At 43.7% G+C, this 21,739-nt stretch overlaps 1 protein-coding gene across 4 annotated transcripts in view; it reads left to right on the top strand.

Moving 5' to 3' along the window:
* LOC126324086 (uncharacterized) overlaps positions 1-21,739 on the top strand; it is an 85,082-nt gene that overhangs the window by 32,556 nt on the left and 30,787 nt on the right. For 2 of the 4 annotated variants that reach the window (XM_049994934.1, XM_049994936.1), the window contains exons 2-3: positions 1,405-1,503; positions 12,279-13,143. In XM_049994934.1, the coding sequence (XP_049850891.1) occupies positions 12,298-13,143 (846 nt within the window). In that variant the 5' untranslated portion in view covers positions 1,405-1,503; positions 12,279-12,297. The remainder of the gene's footprint in view (positions 1-1,404; positions 1,504-12,278; positions 13,144-21,739) is intronic. The other 2 variants (XM_049994933.1, XM_049994937.1) reach the window with 1 other exon arrangement.

The following is a 21,739-nucleotide window of genomic DNA, read 5'->3' as shown; positions in this document are numbered from 1 at the left end:
CGGACAGATCAGGAAGGAATGGAGACTTCAGCAGGTTCATCTTTATGTCTTACGTCACACCGGCGTTACCCGCAGTACTGATTGGAGAGCATCAATGCAAACCCTCCATTGATACCCCTAGAAAATCCAAAGTGATTTTGCGGTTTTGTGACGCAGAGAGCATTTGCGATGTGAGAACTTCTTAAATTTGGGGAAAATGACGATTGGTTGTCTAACGTGTTGCGGGCCAACGAAACCTATGTTATACTCCGAAAGTTTGCCAACACCCACAGCAGCAGAATTTTGGCTACGGGAAATCCTAAAACTGTCATGGAAATCTCACTGCATGACTAGAAGTTAACGGTGTGCTGGCGGAATTATCACACCAATCGTGAATAGTTCTTTGTCTTCGAGGAAATGCGTGTTACTGCTTTTCTAACTGTCAGCGTTATGGATGCGAGGTACGCCGATATGTTTCAGAATCGCGTCCTCCATAGCCTGATTGATAATCATCTGCTGGAAGGTGCGACTTTCACCCAGGGTGGTGCTTCACCCCTTATTCTTAGGTGCGTGAAAGACCTCTTCCTCACGCCCCTTGGTGAGAAGCACGTGCTGAGCCACCACTTCCGTCAGACTTGGCCTCCCAGGTCCACAGACTTCAATCCGTGAGATTATTGGTTGTGGCGTTACCTGAAGTCGCAAATCTGCTGCAATCGCCCGACCTCATTAGGGGTGCTAAAAGGCAACATCCAGCGGCAACTTCATGCCGTAACTACCGATAAGCTGTACAGTACTGTTGAAAACACTGTCCGTCGACTACAACTATTGATGATGAACGGTGGCCGACATGCTGACCATTTGTTATAAAAAATAAATTATTATTATGCTAATCATTGGTTCTGAATGATACGGCCGGCTGGAGTGGAGGTGCGGTTCTAGGCGCTACAGTCTGGAACCGAGCGACCGCTACGGTCCCAGGTTCGAACCCTGCCTCGGGCATGGATGTGTGTGATGTCCTTAGGTTAGTTAGGTTTAATTCGTTCTAAGTTCTAGGCGACTGATGACCTCAGAAGTTAAGTCGCATGGTGCTCAGAGCCATTTGAACCATTTTTTGAATCATATGAAGCTCCATCTGTTAGTTATTTTGTGCAATTTCTTTGGTTTCAATAAAACCCCATGTTATTTCAAGCATGTGTGTCACATTTTTACCTCTCTCTCTACATTATTCCTTGATGCATTGAGTTTTGAACTGTTAAACGATTTTTAGGTCACGATATATTTCGTCCGTGTCGGTCAGTTAAGTCAGTTGTAACTATGCATTGATGGATTTACGATTTAAAGTGAGAAAACCGACACACATAAAGAGCATTCAAATATTTTACATTTTTATTCTGTAAATTATAATTGCTTGTTTCTTGAAAATAGATACGTCCGCCGCGTGGGATTAGCCGAGCGGTCTGAGGGGCTGCAATCATGGACAGTGTGGCTGATCCTGGCGGAGGTTCGAGTCCTCCCTTGCCATGGGTGTGTGTGTTTGTCCTTAGGATAATTAATGTTAAGTAGTGTGTAAGCTTAGGGACTGATGACCTTAGCAGTTAAGTCCCATAAGATTTCACACACATTTGAACATTTTCATACGTCCACTCATATTAAAAGTCACAACAGAAGTTTTAATCATTCTGCTAATGTTTTACATTCCTGTTTATTGACGTTATCTAAAGTAAGTCCACCAACGGCCTTGCCTCAGTGGTAACACCGGTTCCCGTCAGATCACCGAAGTTAAGCGCTGGCGGGCTGGGCCGACGCTTGGATGGGTGACCATCCGGTCGGCCGAGCGCTGTTGGCATGCGGGGTGCACTCAGTCCTTGTGAGGCAAACTGAGGAGCTACTTGATGAGAAGTAGCTGCTCCTGTCTCGGAATCTAACATACGGCTGGGAGAGTGGTGTGCTGACCACATGCCCCTCCATATCCGCATCCAGAGACGCCTATGCGATGAGGATGACACGGCGGCCGGTCCGTACCGTTGGGCCTTCATTGCTTGTTCGGGAGGAGTTAAAGTAAATCCGCGGCATAGTAACAGATTAGTCAAGGAATCTAGTCGATCTCAAGTTGAAAAACTAGCACAGAAAGAAAAGGTGGAAAGAAAAAATGCTATTAATAACCGGACCGTGGATAGATTTTGTTCCATCTACACCGACGTAATCAGGTACCACAACGCATTTAAAATAAATTCTAACGATACCGTTCTTCAGGCGTAGGACCGCCACTTCGATTTCCGTTTGAATTTCTGCCGTTACTTGGTGGACCCGCGAATCGGCCATGACGAAAATACCTCGCCACAACACCAGTAGAATTAATTCTGAGATTTTTTATCGCACTTTCTTTTTATCTGCATTCCACAACATATTTCCCGGTGTTTTCATTTAGTAATTTTTACGTGATATGTGCCTCCTTCTCCGCACTTCATTTTGTTTCCATCTGCGTTTGTAGGCACCAGACGTCTTTCAGGTCGAGCACCTTCAAATGGAACAGGCCCAGGTGTAAACTCAATTATCCTTTCCTGATTAGCTGAAAACCTTTCATAATTTTTGAAATTTTTGTTGGCGATAACTCGTCGATCAAAAAGAATATTTGTACAGTATGCTACAGTGTTCAAGTTCATTAATTTGAACAAAATGGACACAACACCTTTCGAAGCAATGCAGTGCATTAAAAAATGTGAAATATTCACTCACCTCGTGCTGAACCTCTTCTAACAAGCACGATTCCTTCAAGTTACTGATACGCAGTTTTCAGCTGCAAAAAAACTTAGAAATAAATAGCTGTAAACATCATAACTACAAGTGACACTAAACCTGCTTTGTTGGTGGAAGGAATAGCTAAATGAAAGTATTTAATTGCATAATATTTCACTTTATTACGACAAACATGGGTACACCAGTTACTGCCAAGACTTACTCTAAGCTGTACAAAGTGTGAAAAATTCACACGCACACCTCATTCATAACCGACACCAGTTTATGGTAATTATGAACTATCCTTCACAGAAAGTTTACAAACGGATTATTTATTTCACAGTTGCTGGCTCAGATATTGCTAATATCAGTCTCACGTAAAGCAAATGTTCACGTGCGCGAGCAAGTAACACGCCAGGTGGAACTTAGTTATTTAAAATTTTCATACTGCTCTTTAAATCCAACTGTCTTTTACACTTTGCAGCACTTCTCAAACACTTCTGTACCGAAATATGACAATATTAAAATTTTCAAAGGAGCACATATCGATAGATCTCGTCACTATGAGGTCCAAGCCCCGATGCTGCTCATCTTACTACTTAAAAAATACATGCTAGCATGCTAATTCCTGATTGGCTGTGAGACATCACAGCCAGTCGGAAAGAACCATCAAACCCACTCATATATACAGAACCAATCAAAATTTGTCACTGAATCAAAACAGTAAGTTGCTCCAAAGAAATTTTGAAAACCCAAAAATATAAAATTAATCCCCTCTTGACAAAGCTACTTTACCGAAATCGTAATCTCATTTCCACAGTTCCATAAACTGACAAAATAGTTTATAACAAATTCCCCAGTACGAATGACTAACACACACGTCATTCTCCAACATTCCTCATGTGACCAGCTACTTCACTGTATAGAATAAAAACTTTACATAAAACAGTATTTCATATTCACACCTTCTTTCACTCTCATCATCATCGTCGTTTTCCAACTGCAGTTTCCTGGGTGTGGTGTACATGCGCTCGCCATCTCGTTCTGTCTTCATAAAACTTCTGTTCCAGGACAGCTTCCCATTTGTGTCCTTTCTCCTTCGCATCTGATCTCTCAGTCTCTATCCAGCGTTTTCTTGGTCCTCCCCGTAGTCTTCTTCCTACGAGGCTCAGGTTGAAATACCTTTTGGCAGGCGTTTGGCTGTTAATTCTCATTATGTGTCCATACTACTGAAGCCTGCGTTTCTTATGGCACTGTTAACAGGAACATCAATGCCAGCTACTTTTCTATTCACCTCATTCTTCATTTTGTCTTTTCTCGTTGTTTGATTCATAGTTCTAATGAATCTCATTTCTGTTGCTTGAATTCTGCTGAGGTCTTTGTTTAGTAGGGTACCATGTGTTGTATCAAATAGGCGTGGTACATGGTTGCCTTTGCTTTTCGTGGCATTTTATTATCTCAGAGAGGGTTTCTGATTTGACTGTAAAAACTGGATGCTTTCTCTGTCCTCCTGAGTATTTCCTGCTTAATGGTGTTGTCGTTCCGGATCGTGCTTCCTAGGTACTTGAAATGTGAGAAAGATTCTACTTTGACTTCTTCTAGAAATATATATTGCACTCTCATAACTAAACGTAACGATAGTAGTAATTAATAAATAATTAGAAAATTAAACAAACGAGACCGTAAATAAAATTGAAACTATTTTGATTGCATTTCAAATAGTGTCCGACAGCTAGTGACCTTTATTATATCGCATAGAAACTACACACACTCGAGTTATCTGCCTTGCGAGTGGCTCATACTGCGAGTATAATCATTACTCTCCCAAATACAGGGAGAATGTAGAGGCGCTACGCCTCACTTTCTCCTTTAAAGACGCACAAATAAAATAATTTCATTGCGCAAACTGAAATTTGACTTACCAAGATACTGATACATCCAGAAGTGAAAGGATTGTAAGACAAGAGACTGAAACGGAAGGTGAGAGACTGAAATAAAAGTGAAAAGCAAGAACGTCATAGACTCTGGTTCTTGACATAATTCACAGCAACACATGTAAAAATTTCAATAACAAAGCGAATTACATATCGCACACTTTTACTTGGCTCCTGATCGGAGGATGTTGCGAGAAAGAGTCTTCAACCATTGGCTGCTGAGACAAGCTCCGTCTTCTTCTCCCAGACCAGCACTTACATCTTATAAAAGAAACCAAGAAGTAAACGATTAACACGTCGTAACAGTGACACGAAAGTTGATGGTGAGTCGCTAGAGAGACGGAGTACTAATTCTTCGCATATTTTTGTAAATAACTGTAAGAGGCAGATAAATGAAAGCGAGACAGATTGAAAAAGTAAGGAAACTGTTTATGAAAAGTAATCGTTATAATTGTTAATACATTAAACCCACTGTGAGACAAGACAATCAATGGTTCCAACAGCATGAAATTCGAATGGGGACACATTGCGACTCTGTTCCTGCATAGCCGTGTGGTGCCAAGGCTGTCTCGACCACACTGCAGAAGTTTCCCTGGGAAGCTCTTGTTCCTCTTCCATCAAGTCTCGATCTCTCCGCATAATATATCTGTTAATTTGAGACCATGAAGAAAGATACTCGTGGCCGTAGATGTGCTTCGGACTAAAATATTTATTTACTACTTTTTCATCCGCCATGTTTTCATTTGACTGCTCCTTCTTTTTAATGTACATGACTTTTATGAGCCAATATTGAGGAAAGAGTTATGTTTGTGTTGTTGAATACGACAATCCACTAACAGGACAACGTGTGCTTGTTTAAAACGTTTCCAAAGGAGCCATAAAACTCATATTCTCCCAGCGACCTGGTAGTGACTGCAGCTTCCCTCTTATGACTCCATGGTAATTTGCAATTCTGCGTTTAGAGAAGGCAAGAATGCATTTTGAGAGAACAGTTCCGTAGAGATAATGACACCTGTCAGATGAAATGATACAAAACTGCTTACATCCAGCAGCCAAAAGGGCATCAATATTTTTACTATCGCCAGTGGCGTGTAGGTCGACAGCCTCCTTGATTGTGGTTTGGATATTTTGTTTCTTTTGGACTACTTTGGTCGTAGTGGTTTCCTTCTGAGTCTGGACGTTCTAAACACCGGATTCTGAAGACGCAGTGCTGTCCGCCGGTTCCGCCTTGCCTAGGTTATTCCATTGTTGTATTGGTTAGACGTTAGGTAGATTTTGCAAGAGTGTTGGCCGGTTAAGTGCATACGACTCCTGGCTGCCTGTCACATCGTTTACGAAGTTGAGGGGCCGAGCGGTGTGGCCGAGCGGTTCTAGGCGCTTCAGTGTGAAACCGCGCGACCGCTATGATCGCAGGTTTGAATACTGCCTCGGGCATGGTTTTGTGTATTGTCCTTAGGTTAGTTAGGTTTAAGTAGTTCTAAGTTCTAGGGGACTGATGACCTCCAATAGTGCTCAGAGCCATTTGAAGTTGAGGGACTTTTCCAGGTCGATCCTTGGAGCACTGTCTGAGACCCACTTCTCTCTTGATTTGGTCAGATTGTGATGATTGTTTTTTTTATATTTTAATTTTCAATCATTACTATTTGGGCCTTCAGCCGACAAAGAGTTTGAATGTCTCGTTCATAAGGCCTTCAGCCGTGAGTGTAACTCGTCTTAAGAAATTTTAATCAGACAAAATACCTTAACACTGAAATGTCTCTCGAAGAAGTTTAATCGCTTCTCAAAAATTTGCTGTTCAGGCCTCCAGCCGTCCAACTGTTTTTTTTTGAGTTGTTGCTATTGGAGCCTTCAGCCAATAAGTAATTCGAATTTTTTGACAATAAGGCCTGCAGCCGCGAATTCAATTGGTCTTAACAATTTTTATTAGATATTGTCTCCTAATAGTGAAATTTTGATAATTTCCTTTTTTAAAATATTTTAGTATCTCTTGGAGAAATTTAACTGGTTCTTAAGAATTTGCTATCCAGGCCTTCAGTCGTCAAATTGTTTTTTGATTTATAACTCTTGTGGCCTTCAGTCAACAAATAATTTGAATTTCTGGTCAATAAGGCCTTCAGCCGTGAGTGAAACTTGATTAAGAATTTTTTTAATTAGACCATGTCTTAAAAGTCAGATTTGATAGTTGTTCCTTATTTGCTGTTGTTTCCAAATAAAGTGTACGTGATTTAAAAAAAAAAAAACTGGGCAACCAACGGTAACTGATCAGGGCCTCGTCCACACCGAATCCTGCCTTTCCCTAAGTATCAGGTCTCAGTCCTCTTGTGGTAGCGCTCAATTCATAAGTAGGGACGAATAGTCGGAATCAGATTTAAAACTTCTCTGCAGTGTCTCATGAAATAAAACTGTTGACGGTGTTTGAGTCATCGGTTTGGGACTATGGTTCGGCGGCCACTACGGTGCTGTGAGTGAAGAGAAGCCTGCCTAGTGTCGGCGCTGGATTTGACACTCTCCCGTCTCTCATCATCATACAACACAAACGTGACACACACTACAGTCACATCCGTTACAATCACCTCCTGACTCCAAACACACTTACGATGCAACTCTCACACTGCGAACAAAGGGACCACTAGGCGTGAAGGAAGAAAATCCTTACCAATTAAGCCGCTCAGTCTATCCTAGATTCATGTTCAGATAGACTAATGTCCACTCAAAGAGCATTAACACATGAAGAAATCAGAGTTGCGCCCTACCAAAACTACGACGTCTCTTGGGTTTTTTGTTTGTTTGATTGTTTGTATCGCATATACATAGAACCGCACGTCATTCAATGTTAGCCATCGTGTGTTTTATATCAATAGAGATTATAAATTGCATTTTATAAGTAATAAGAAGTAGTTCATTGCGTAGCTACTGCGCCTTTACGTAACCAAAACAATTACTTTTGATGCGCGTACTGCCTATATGTACAAACATAGAAATATATTTATAATTATTGTTGTTGTTTTGTGCTCAATAGAACGTTGTTCATGATGATCAAAGCAAAAATTTCCTGATATTATTGATAAATGCGAAAGTCGATTAAGAATAATATAAACATGATCCATATCAGTTCGACGAAGTACTAAAGCAATGTTTTTTATTGTATTTTTTTTAGAGGAAACTGCATTTCCTAGCGCTATATGATAAATGCTATTGCTTTCTTTATTTTTACTACTGCATCCCTGTGTTTAATGTTACAGACCAATAATTTTCTAACAAAACCAGGATTAAACATTGTCAGTTTCAGTTTTGCTGTAAATACTTTTAACTTTTAAGTACCAGGCTGGAGGATAACTATGTCAGTGAAAAATGCTCCCGTGAGTTACCCAGCTCTTTATTCACAAAGGAGCCAAAGAAACTGGTACACCTCCCTCATATCATGTAGAGCTCACGCGAGCACGCAGAAGTATCACACTATGACGTGGCATGGACTCGACTAATGTCTGGATTAGTGCTGCAGGAAACTGACACCATGCAATCCTGCAGGGCTGTCCATAAATCTGTAAGAGCATGAGGGGATGCAGATCTCTTCTGAACAGCACGTTGCAAGGCATCCCACATATGTTCAATAATGCTCACGTCTGGGGAGTTTGTCTTATGTACGCTTTGCCGACCGCGGTATTCTGCCTGTTTACATATCTCTGTATTTGTATATGTACGCCTATAGCATTGCCTTTGGCGCTTCAGTGCATATAGTGCTGTTGTGTGTGCGCATGATGATGGTTGTCGAAGTGAGAAAAGTATTGTTTTTTTCTGTATTATTACTCATGAAACTGACAGTTAATACGAATGTATGGTTCAGCATGACTGACACTTGGAATAGGTAATTTTTCTTAACAGATTTTGCTCAGTGATCGAAACCGGTAGCAATATAATAAATTGTTGTAATGCAGCCAACAGTTACGAACTTCAAGAAACCTTTATATATCATCACTCAACTTGCAAACATACACCGCTTCCGGTTATTAGGACGATCGCATACATAAAGAAAGGAATCGTTATGTGTTAGAGTGCCACAGGTATCCAACACATCTAAAGTAGACGTAATGTGGGTACGACCTTAACTGATCAAAGATACTAGCAGAATTACCGTAGCCTACGATTGCTTACGATAATCTACGGTATTCTGTGGTAGTTTTATAACTGTGCAATACGTACTTCAGCGTTTAGCGAAATTTTTACAAATAGCTGTGTTTCATGATCTAGGTTAACACACTTGCTCTGACGAAATGGTGGCTTGTTGCAGGTCTTTATTGACCGAATGAAAGCACCACTTTTATACAGATCTTTATTGCCTGAATGAATGCAATACCTTTTTAATCACTTTGAACTCCCTTAGCACGAGAGAGCTTTAAAAGTTTTTGCCACAGGAATTTATCATTTGAAGTAGCTGGGAGAAGCTGATCCTATTATTTCCATCCACATTTGATGAGAAGACGCCAAGGAGATGTAGCGATGAACCTACTGTTATTCTGTTATTTGCCTAGGACAGACACTTGAGAACAGTTTTAGGACTTCCCAAAGAAAAATTATTGGGACAGTGTGAAAGGTAGTTTTACCCAACTCTCCAGAGAATTTTCATATAGAATGCTTAGTGTTGCAGTCTAACGACCGACTAAAAGAAAAATTTTGATCATGCTTCTTTGTTGGACTTTTACAAGCCATACCTAACCAGGGACAAATATCCCATGCATCACAGTTATGTGTAATATTTGTCATCTTTGTTTGGAACCACATACTTTGGTGAACAGTTATTTTCCAGAGAAAAGCACTCAAAGAGTAAAAATAGAGCCACAATCTCAAATGAAGACCTTGAGAAAACTCGGAAAACCGAAACCACTTTTATCGAGTCTTATATTGATACGCTTGTTTCCCAGACTCGAAGTCAAATGTCACATTAATTCTACACCCTCAAGTCACCTTAATGTCACCACGTGTCAAAAGCATGAACAATCAGCTTTTGAAGCGTGGACCACTGCGAGACGTGCAGGAAGAGAGTTAACGACGCTCTGGAAGCTACCGACAGGGATGAGGACCCATACTGATTCCCGTGCCGTGGTCAACTATGTCTCTCGCTTGGGGATCCACAGCGCGAACAGCCCGATCTAGGTTGTCCCACGTGCTGTGACCTTCTCCACCAGACATCACGGCGCCTAGTGTATCGGCAACCAAACTGACAAAGTGCAGCGGCGGGTTGCCCGCTCGCAGGCACAGTGAAGCACTACACAACCGACAGGCAATATTGATGAACGGCCACAACAACAACCGCACCGCAGCAGAGACACCAGCGGCCACCAGGGGCCACTACTGGCCCACATAAACTTAAGGAAGAGGTCGCTGCAGATCCTGAAAGTATTTTCACACGTCAAACCACGTGTTGGAAAATGGTTCCGAGGTACTCATCCGCCGAAGCACTATAAAGGCCGGCGCTCGGCCGCACATCGGCAGTTCATCGACCGCCAGCTAGCTGATCTCTGGATTAGGCTTGGCATATCAGAGAAGTCTCTGGCAGAGACTAGTAGGAAATTATTTCAGTTGTTTTCTATGTTATTCTTGTATGTAGTTGTGATTCGAAGACGGATCAATGTTTTGTGTTGGTGTTACACTTGGAGAATTTGTTGTGGTTAATTTAACAGTCCGATAAATTGTTTTCGGACTTTGATCGTTAGTTTGTTCTGCTTACGCAAACACATCACCACCGATTCTCGATTGGGTTTAAATCGGGCAGTTTGGTGGTCAGGGAAGTACGGTAAACTCGTCCTGGTGCTCTTCGAACCACACACTTGCGCTGCGAGCTGTGCTGCACGTTGCATTGCCCTGCTGGTAGATACCATCGTGCTGAGGAAAATCAGACGGCATGTAGGGGTGCACATGGTCCTCAAGGATAGATGCACACTTACATTAATCCACTGTGCCGTACAGAATCAAGAGTTCCCCACTGAGAATGCCACTAAAATATTCCCTAGACCTTAACGCTCCCCATTTTGGTCATTGATGCAGGGTGTTCACCTTTAATCATTTAATGCCGATGGTGCATACAACGTGATTCGTCTAAAAAGACCAATTGTTACCACTCAGTGGACGTCCAGTTTCAGTACTGGTGTGCAAATTCCAATCTTCGTCAGAGATCAACAGCAGTCAGCAGGACCACGTAGCTACTACCGAGGACCATACACAGCAACGTCTGCTGAACGGTAACTGGCGAGACACTGCTGGTAGGCCTTGGTTGTTCGTCTCGGACGTCAGTTGCTCAACAGTTACACGTCTATTTGCCTGTACAGATATCAGCTCTGTCATATAAAGCTCGTAGTGCACCTTAGTTGCCTCGGTGGCGGTTTTGAATAGCGCCATTTTGCCATGCACAGTGTACTGTACTTTAGCGACGGCGGCACATGAACAATTAATAAGCACTGCCGTTTCGGAAATGCTTCTACCCTTGATCCGAAAGCCAATGATCATGATCTTCTGGACCTCAGATAAATCGCTCCGAATGCTCCGTATTCCACGTCGCCCAGATCCGCTTTACATACCCTCCACTGCTGGTGCTGTTCCCTGCCGTCTGTGAGTGATTATTGCACATTGTCGTGGAGCACAGGTGGGGGTCACGTTAATGTGACGTGACCTTGTATGGTCTATAGTTACTGATACGTAAAACTACGAATTAAATGTCGTATATAAAATGTCAAATAATTCCATCTTGCCTTTTTAGAATAAAGAATCATAAATTTCTAAATTAGTTAAATGTGGTACATATATAAACGACCTTCATTTTTCCAAATACATTATATGCGGCCCAAAAGTACTCGTCGTCTTCCAGTGTGGCCGAGGTAAGCTAAAAGGTTGGAGACATCTGTGTCAAGGGCTTTGGTCCGCTCCTTGTTTGAAATATATGTCGTCCACGTTTCACTTTTCTACAAGGCTGCACTACAAACAAATATCGCCAGATAAACCTTCCTAAAACTTGCTTTTATACTTGAATTTTGAAAATTTTTGTTTTCCTCCAACTTATTTTCTGCAATTACCAGAGTGCACATTACATCCTCTCTACTAGGACACAGTACAATTAGCACACTGGAGTCGCATTCGGGAGGACGACGGTTCAATCCCGCGTCCGGCCATCCTCATTTAGGTTTTCCGTGATTTCCCTAAATCGCTTCAGGCAAATGCCGGGATGGTTCCTTTGGTAGGGCATGGCAGACTTCATTCCCCATCCTTCTGTAATCCGATGAGACCGATGACCTCGCAGTTTGGACTCCTACCCCTAAATCAACCAAACAACCAGTAGAGTACAAAGCGAACCGGTAATATTTTTATTTCTTCTGTGATTTTGGCTTTATTTTTGCGAAGAGGAGCCTTGCAGTAGATAGCTGTTTAGAAGCCAAACCGCCGAAGGTAAACTTTGGTGAGGAAGGGGAAAGGAGCGACTCCAAAAGATAGTTGAGGTGCACGGTTGTAACGACCAAGAACAAGAGTCCTGGTTTTGGACAAATTTTCCAGCGTATCGACTTATTTATTAACCTGATTTACCAGTAAACAGCTCGTAAAAGTTTTGATGAATCACCTAAAGTTACTTCTTTTAAATTTCAGACTATTGAGGCGTCGTCCAATGAGTACCTCCACTGAAGAACAATCGCACCCACGATGGATCAACTCCGACTTCTTGCAGGCTGCTCTGGAACAGGAAGAACCTCCGGGAGTCATAATAGAATCGATAAGTGTTGAAAATGCGTGCCCAGAAGGTTCTGGCTATATCAGCCGCATCTTCAGAGTGGCTGTCTGCACCAGGGTCAAAGGAACGTCCGAGCGTGCAGAGAGACGCCTGATAGTGAAGTGCTCTGCCGACGTAGGGCTGGTGAAGGCCGAAGCGGACAAGGCAGGAGTGTTCAGGGTGGAGTCCCTGGCACTGGGCAGCGTGATGCCGGAGGTCCACAGGATCCTGGCAGCTGTCGAAGGGAGCGCTTACCGCCCCCTGGCTGCGCACTGCCTCCGCTGCGGCGACCTGCCGGCGGACTTCCTGGTGCTCGAAGACCTGGCCGCCGCGGACTTCGTGATGGCGGAAGCGGGCCGCCCGGCGGATTACGACCACTGTGCAGCCGTGCTGAAGGCCTACGCACGTCTCCACGCCGCTTCGGCGAGGGTCCTCAGAGATCGCGCCGACTGCAGAGAACGTCTGAGGGCAGACCCACTGGCCAACGTGCGGGATTACGTGCTGCTGCTGACGGGAGGCACATTCAGGGCTCTGGCGGACCAACTGAGAGCGTATCCCGAGTACTCCAAGTACGCCGACAGGTACTTACAAATCAGGGAGGATACAGTGGATCGAGTATTGGAGGAGCGGAGCAATAAAGACGTCCACCTGCTGGTAATGCTCCACGGAGACTGCTGGATGAACAATATCATGTTCAAGTACGACGCTGGGAAAGTAGCTGATCTTAGGTTCGTCGACTTTCAGGTAAGCACATGTTATTCTGTCACTGATAGTCGTAAGGAGGAAAAACACGACTGGACTGCAGTGATACTTTGTATTCATATTAGGATTTTAAACTCTAAATGTAGTTTTGGAGTACCTTAATCGACATCTAAGAACAAAATCTTCTTGGTTTACAAGCTACACCACTAAAATTCTCGAGCTTTCGACTCCGCCGTCGTCATCACGGGTCAATGACCGCTGGGTCTAAGCGTATTGGTCAGATGGAACTAAAGGAAACTCCACGGAGCATTATTCCCGTTTCACTGTTATGGATGAGTACAAAATGAGGGAGTATGAGTGAACAGACCGTTACTGTTTGGTCAGTAAAAATGTGTAAGCCATAAAGTCTCTTCTGGTGGTCATCTTTGGACGTCCATGAAGGGAATTCGGAGGTTCTTCGATTAATGAATTGCTAACGACGTGGAGCGTAGTAGTAGTTTTCGTATGGTGTCTCATAGATTTTTACTGGGTGACTTGATAGATGAGTGGCCTAACGTGTGTGTTGAGAGATCCAGCAGCGTCCGTTGTAACTCTGAAAATTTTGTTGTGGTAAGTCTGCAGTCTTTTCGAATGTGTATCGGCGGCAGCCACTGATCATATTTCAAAGTAGGCAAGATTGTCGCAAGTAAGCTAAGTTTTGCATTCCCTAATAGTCGACTGCTGCAGCTGAAAGCGTATTCGACTCCAAAATCTTGGAGGAATGATGAAACATTGGTTTCAGCCGATCTCCCTGCAGCTTACTTCCTATTGCCAGTAGTCACCCTAAAGTACGGTGCCAAAGCTGCCGAATCTGCTTCCTCCGCCGAGTCACAAGCCGTGCTTCCTGGTATCAGCTAAAATGGTTCGCTGTTACTCGCTTACTATAACATTTTACTCTCTGCACCAGTTTCAGACGCCGCAGTCCAGGCTGTAGACGACCATCGTCGGAAATCGTATGTGCTCTGTGTCAAAGTGTTTAGGGCTGCTTTCTTGTGCACAGGGTAATGAAAACTGCACTAACGGAAAAAATTCCAACAACGAGAAGGAGTTGATAGGCATGTTTCTACACCTGAAAGATGATGCGTATTCAGGTTTCGCGCCAGTCGCATAAGACTGGGTGCCAGCAGCACCACTGTGAGGATTTAAATAAAGTTTGCCTTAAATAAACACTCTCATGGTCGTGAGCATTAGTTACCTTTGAGACTGGACATGACTGTTAGTCAAGAATTCCTTTAAGGTGACAAAGAGGCCAATATCAATACCTCACTGAATTTTAACGAGGTCTTGTAACAGGTCTTGTAACAGGGCTACGATGTTGCGGGAAGACTTGGTAAGAATGTTCCCCTGTACATTAATGCTGGCAGCGGTGATCACGGGAATGTACGGTCGCAAGAACAGCAGGCTCCGCATGGCAACCTGACACTAACGAGAGACAAGACCACAGTGTTCGGCGTATGTCTGTGGTGCATCGTGCGAGCTGACCATCGCGAAACCGTTCGGGCTCACATGCAGTTCATCTTCTCCGAAGTGTCTTGGCTCAAACTCGTCTAGGAGTTGAACCGTACGTGTCCCATTACACGCTGTAAATTAGGCACTTGTGAACCTTTGGCTAAATTGTCTGACTGATGGTCAGTTAATACACCATATAGTAGCAGTAATAATAATATTGGAACTAAATTAACGACCCATAAATGATGTAGGTCAGACATATGCGATTTGGTTAGAATAACGTTTATTTAGAAAGCAAACTAAAAGCTCGCAGTAGCACACAAAGCGAAATTTTCTTAGTCGTTTAACTTCCTAACTGCCTGAAGACCGACTGTCCGCTTTCGCGTCTGCACCAGCGCGCGGAATATCCTCGCTTAACTGACTAGGGCAGTTGCCGTCCATCTGATTGGCTACAGCTTATTCTAAATTATTTTACATTTTAACATATTTGAATAATCAAAGCTTGGTCACTTTCACGTTCTAAATAAAGTAACAATAATATCCATTACATAATAAACGTTACATTCTTTTACATAAAACCAATAGAATTTCCTTCTTAGCTTTCAAAGTCACGACCATTGCCTTGCACCAATGTGCTTTCTGATAAATAAATAAAGAACAAATGTAACTATTATGCACTAAACTTTACAGCAAATATTCTATTACCTGATAATGTAATAAGGTGTTATGCTGTCAACGTTGGATGTGTTTTTTGTGAAGATAATGATGATTTGATGCTTCCCTGAAAATACAGATAGTTTAAATTTATCATATCTTTTAAAGAAATAAAGTTACGAGTTGATATTTACAATATTTGTCCTATTAATGGTGCGCTTGTATATGAAATGTCGATCGTTAAGATCGACCAAAGCGTTCCCATTTTAGCATTCAGGTCTTTGTTACAAAACTTGTTAATTTCACTTTAACAGTAAATACTAACCTATTATAGATATGACCAATATTCAAGTTTTATTGGGATCACCATGAAAATTTATCGACGATGTCAGATTAAAATTACTGAGGCTTGATTCCCCGCATTACTACAGAATTAAATAGTTTTCATAAATGTTTCCCTTTATGGCTGATCTTAGGTCCGCTATATTTAACAGTGCTACGTCTCCTTGGCCACAAAAGCCTTCTACTGGGTTTCCCTATGACGTATGTTCTCGGCTGTCTCACTCGCACACTACAGCGCTTAGGCTTCAATAGACAATACACGCCTGCGAGTTTCCCCATCTTGTAGTGAATCTGCGCCCTTTGTGGCATCTGGTCCTGGACGACAAGGTTCCTTTCACAATCCCTGAAGATTGACTCTTTCGGCCATACACTTAAATTAGAGCGAAATGCTCATTAACTCACAATCGTACTGCATCTGTATCAGCAATCTGAGCAGCAGTTGTCACCGCAGTGACACAATGAACTGTTACAAACTGGTTACTTCAAGGACACTTCAGGACACGCCCTGTAGCTTGCATTCCACTGACCCCAAACCACTACCACTTGCAACTTCAGTGGTGTCAAGCGAGAGTTCATTGGAGGATTGGGTGGAAGTCTGTTGGGCTACCTAATGAACGCTGGTTCTGTCTCGGTGTCAGCGATGGCCATGTCTGTGTTAGGCCAGTTGAGAGCCTCCAGCCAGTCTTCTGTGTGCTAGACACACTTGGTCAACATCTGGAGTTATGGGCTGGGGTGAAATTTTTTATGGTGGCAGGAGCACTCTTGCGTTATCCCACACACCCCGACAGCAAATTTATACGTAAGTCTGGTGATTCGATCTGCATCTGTATCTGTTTTGGTGCCATTCATGAACAGTATTCCCAGGGATGTTTTCCAACAGGATAACGCTCGCCCTCATACTGCTGGTCTAACATAACATGCTCTGCAGAGTATCGACATGTTGCCTTTGCGTGGTAGATCACCAGATCTATCACATTTAGGATAACATCGGGAGATAACTCCAGAATCATCCACAACCAGCATTAACTGTCCCTGTATTGACCAAGTGTCGACAGCCATGAAGCGCTATCCCACGATCTGACATCCGGCACCTGTACAAGACAATGTATTAGCGTTTGCATGATTGCATTCAACGTTCTGGCTGTTACTCATTCGCTTATGTGCCAACATTTCACATTTGCAATGGTCTGTCTCGTGCTACCGCTACACTGTGATCATGCAGTGCTAATCACTTAAATATTTTACCTAGATAGGTACTCCTGGAATTTCATTATTCTGCATTTCATTTTTTGTGTTGTGATTTTTTTCCGTTAGTGTATTTTCGTTCAAGTACCACCCAATGTGAGTTGGCTACCTGCACACTTAATGACCATGTCCACCTCATCCCATTCGGTAATGGTTGCACGCCGTCCGCCTCCAGCTCTACAGTAACTTTTGTGATGGGATGGATGTTATTCACGTGATTGACAAAATGCAGGAGTGCACTGGACGGGAGTGGAACCAAAAATGGATGCTTGGCGCTTGTAGAGAGACTGGAGTAGTAGTCTGCAGTTTGCAACACTTCACGTCGTTGTCTTCCACGGTAGATCGCAGCTACCGAGAGCTACCCAGCTCGTCTTCCGCATCTGCGTCACTTCGATCCTTTTCCTGACTCCCCTGTCGAATCCATACAAGCGGAACATCATTCCAGCCCCGGCAGCCAGCAGTTCTTACTTCTGAAGACGATGGCGCAGGGATCTGTCGACACTTCGAGGATTTTCGTCTAAATGAAGCAACTCGAAAACCTCCACCGAAAGACTCCGGGGAGTCTACATCTATGCTCCGGAAGCCGTATTACGATGAGTGGTGGAAGGTACTTCTGTATCATTATTATCTGTATTACATTCACGAATGCTGCATGAAGTGAAGCACTGTCGGTGGGCGTGTTTGTCGGCTCCATTTTTTTCTGATTGGCATATAGGACATCATCGGGAGATAACTAAAGAATAATCCACAACCAGCATTAACTGTCCCCGTATTGGCCGACAAGTGTCAACAGCCACGATCCACGATCTGCCATGGTCATTTTGCGTGTTGCATGTCGCAGGAATTAATACGTAGGTTGGAACTTAAATAGTGACAACACTATGCAATGGGATCTACTATTCTCACCGATAGCACACGTTGTTGACATACCTACCTTAGCTCCGAGCAAATGGACTCGCCCGTCCCACGTCACCGCCGTGCGCACAATCGAGGGAAAAACAGTCACTTGTGAGCGAGAAGTCTAACATAACGGTGTCGCTATGTTTTCGAAACAGGAACAACGGACTTGGATCAAGACTAAATGTGCTAGAGGACCTACAGCACGACAGTGTCATCGAGGTCATCAAGAGGTGTGCGGGGAATCGGCATTGCCCTACAGAACAGTGGCACGTTGGGTAAAAGCCTTCAATGGAGGGCGGTATACTGTGGCAGACATGCATCAGGTCGTCCTAACGTCTCTGAAAAAGAAGTGCATGTTGTTGCTGCGTTATTTCACAGTGATCGACCTCGCATGATTCGTGAGGTCGCCCACAAAACAGGATGAGCGAATGCGACTGTGCTTCGCATTCTGAAGCAACGCCTGGGCATGCGAAAAATTGCATCACGATGGGTTCCGCATTACTTGACGGAAATGCAGAAATGGATGCGTTGCGACGATTCTCTTACCGCGGAATCCAGCGCAAGCTGTGGCTGCTCTGTTCGGCCGATGGGACTAGAAAGTACTGTACCATCCGCCATACTCCCCTGACTTTAGTCCATGTGACTTCGATTTTATTCCGAAGACGAATGAACCACTTCGTGTCATTCGCTTCAGAACTGTTCCAGAGATTCGGCAGGCAGTAGACCACTCCAGTCGCACCATCAACAGAACAGGCCCTGCTAACGGTATACTACGCCTTCCATATCGCTGGCAATGGGTTATACACAACGCTGGTGACTAGTTTGAAGGACAGCAACAGGTTCAAACATGTAACTCTTTTGTATCGGATGTGAATAAACATTTGCCACTATTTAAGTTCCAACCCTCGTATGTTGCCTGAATCATCTTGGAACGTAATCTCTGAATTTCAACTGCCATCTTCTAGGTGATGCAGAAAGTCTCTCTTGTAGCGTGTGCCACAGCAATTTGTAGAACATTTTTGTAAAGCTCTCGCACTTACTCAATGAACGAGTGACTAAACACGCCGCTCTTTGTTGATCTTCAGTAGATTGTTGCTCCTAGATATAGCTCGCTAATACCGCTGACTGACCACCAATACTCAAAAATCGGTCGAAGGAGTGTTTTGTAAGTTTCTTCTTCCTTGCATGAATTAAGTTTCCTTAAGATTCGTCCAATGAATGTCAGTTTGACATCAGCTTTCCCCAAAACTAGTTCTATGTGGTTATACCGCTTTAAGTCTTTTGCTATGTAATTTACTGTCGTTTCTGTTTCCAATGAACTATCGCGAATGGATTAATTGAACGGCAGTGGATTTTTCCACGTGTTTACGAACCGTACCTTATATTTATTAACCTTCAAGATCAACTGAGAGTCCATTCACAATTCGTTATTCTTCTGCAGATATACTAAATATCGCTACTGTCTTCTGATGGTACAATAACGGCATCGACCGCCTCACGGACCTTTCGGCATTATCTACAAGAGTAATTATGCCTACATTATCGTTTATAAACAGCAGAATATCAAAAGGTGCAGTCTGAAAAACGCCAAATACTAGTTACTTTTTCACTTAACTTCTGGGCTAATATGCTGTGGTCGATGTATAAAAGACTCCTCTGGCCTTTCGTCTCCGACTGCGGGAGATGTCCTCCGAGGTAATGCCCCGCTTTATCTCGGAGGACGTCTCCCGCAGTCGGAGACGAAACGTCAGGGTAGGGTTTTGCACATCGACCACGGCCTATCATCCCGGAAGTTTTAAGTGAAGACAATACCGGCAGCGAAAGCCTACATTGTATGAGCGCTAGTTACGTTACAATCATTCTCCTTCGTTCATCCACTGTGCAGTTCAAAATGATTGCCCCTATATTTCTGCATGCGCATTAAAAGTTTTTTAACGGGTAACGCGAGGGCCGGTCAGTAAGTAATGCAACACTTTTTCTCTGAAATCAGGTTGGTTTCCAATATAGAACATTATTCCCTACTTCTTTGGCTACAAAATCATTTTTTTCAACAGAATCTCCTTTCAACACGACGCCCTTACGCCACCTTACAGGGAGCGCCTGTCTCCCTGCATATTACCATTCTACTGGTCGACATCGGAGCCAACGTATTGCTGCCTCAATAAATTTAAAAAAAAAAAATGGCTCTGGGCACTATGGGACTTAACATCTGAGGTCAACAGTCCCCTAGAACTTAGAACTATTTAAACCTAACTAACCTAAGGACATCACAGAAATCAATGCCCGAGGCAGGATTCGAACCTGTGACCGTAGGGGTCGCGCGGTTCCAGACTGTAGCGCCTAGAACCGCTCGGCCACCTCGGCCGGCGCTGCCTCAATAACCTTCTCGGCATCCACTTACTGCTGACCGTGGAGTGCATCCTTCGTTGGGCCAGACAGACGGAGATTGGAAGGTGCGAAAACCGGGGTGTGTGGTGGATGAGGGAGAACAGTCCAATGAAGTTTTGTAAGCTCCTCTAGGATACGCAGGCTGGTGTGAAACCTTGCGTTGTCATGGAGAAGGAGAAGTTCGTTTGGGCTTTTGTGGCGACAAACACACTGAAGCCGTTTGTTCAATTTCCTGGGGGTAACACAGTACCTTTCAGGGTTGGTCGCTGCTCCACGAAGGAGGACATCAAACAGAATAGCCCCTTCAGAGTCCCCGAAGACCGGCGCCATGGCTTTACCGGCTGTGGTTGTGGCTTTGAACTTTTTCTTTGGAGGAGGGGTAGTGGGGGCGCTACTAGATGGATCGCCGTTTGTTTCCGGTTCGAAATGGTGAACCCATGTCTCCTCGAATGCTACGATGCTCGACAAAAAATTGTCACGATCTACCTTGTAACGCTCACGAAATTCCGCACAGCTTCTATTTTGTTGCTCTTTATGGTCATCTGATATTCGGCGGGGAACCCAGCAGACACACACCGTTAAGTACCACAACTAGTGCGTGAGTGTGTCAGCACTGCCTACAGGACGGTCCCTTTGAGCTGCGAGGCATTTGATTGTGATCCGTGAAGCACCTCGTATAAGAGCCTGCGCACGTTCCAATATTGAAGAAGTCACAGCTATGTGCGACTGGCAGCCACGCGGGACAACTGGCAGGTCTACGCGACCTTGTTGCGATGACGACAGACGCCTCACATAACGACTCCTCATGCTTTTGTTCATGGCCAGCTCTCCGTAGACATTCTACAAGCACCTATGGATATGTGCGATGCTCTGGTCTTACGCCAAAAGAAATTCAATAACAGGTCTCTGCTTGGAACGCACCTCCATCACTGAGGCCATTTTCAAGACTACGTATAGTGCCAGCACAAGTTGTCGGAACTTCTTGAAACAGTAAGGACTGAAGCGGCAATATTCGACGAAGTCCCACTACAAATTCCGCGTTTTTCAATGGAAACTGGCCGAGAAAAATGTACTGCATTACTTACTGAACGCCCCTCGTATCATCGTTTCTACAGGATGTTCGACGATGGCAGAAAATTACTTTCTTCTTCGCATGATTTTCATTGCTCAGACAAAACGACGTTCGAGGATTCTGTAAGTAATATTTTCCTGCAGAGGATTCTGTGCATGTTCTGGGAATCAGACCGATGAACAAGAGTTCGATATCAGATAATCACAATTATGTAACTCTTTGAGGTAGCGAGATAATGATAAAATTTGTACCATGTCCAATAGGGTCCAGACAAGATATCATCACGGACCAGAGACTATCGAAGAACTGATAATGTAAAGGAAAATGAAGTTGTGCACTTACTGGGATGTTGGGGCATCCCCGGCTATCAGTGAGCTCCAGTCCGGCAGACAACAGTTAGGACAAGTTTGGATGTGTAGGAACTCTCTCTCTCTCTCTCTCTCTCTCTCTCTCTCTCTCTCGTGTGGCTCACGGACGTGGTATAAACTTTTATAACTCGTGCCTCATTGTTTACTTACGTGTTACAACTTGCAACACTCCGGTATAGGT

The sequence above is a fragment of the Schistocerca gregaria genome, chromosome 2 (assembly GCF_023897955.1).
Source record: "Schistocerca gregaria isolate iqSchGreg1 chromosome 2, iqSchGreg1.2, whole genome shotgun sequence".
NCBI classification, from domain to species: domain Eukaryota; kingdom Metazoa; phylum Arthropoda; class Insecta; order Orthoptera; family Acrididae; genus Schistocerca; species Schistocerca gregaria.
Note: the sequence above shows the minus strand (reverse complement) of the source record. Positions and strands in the feature narration are given on the sequence as shown.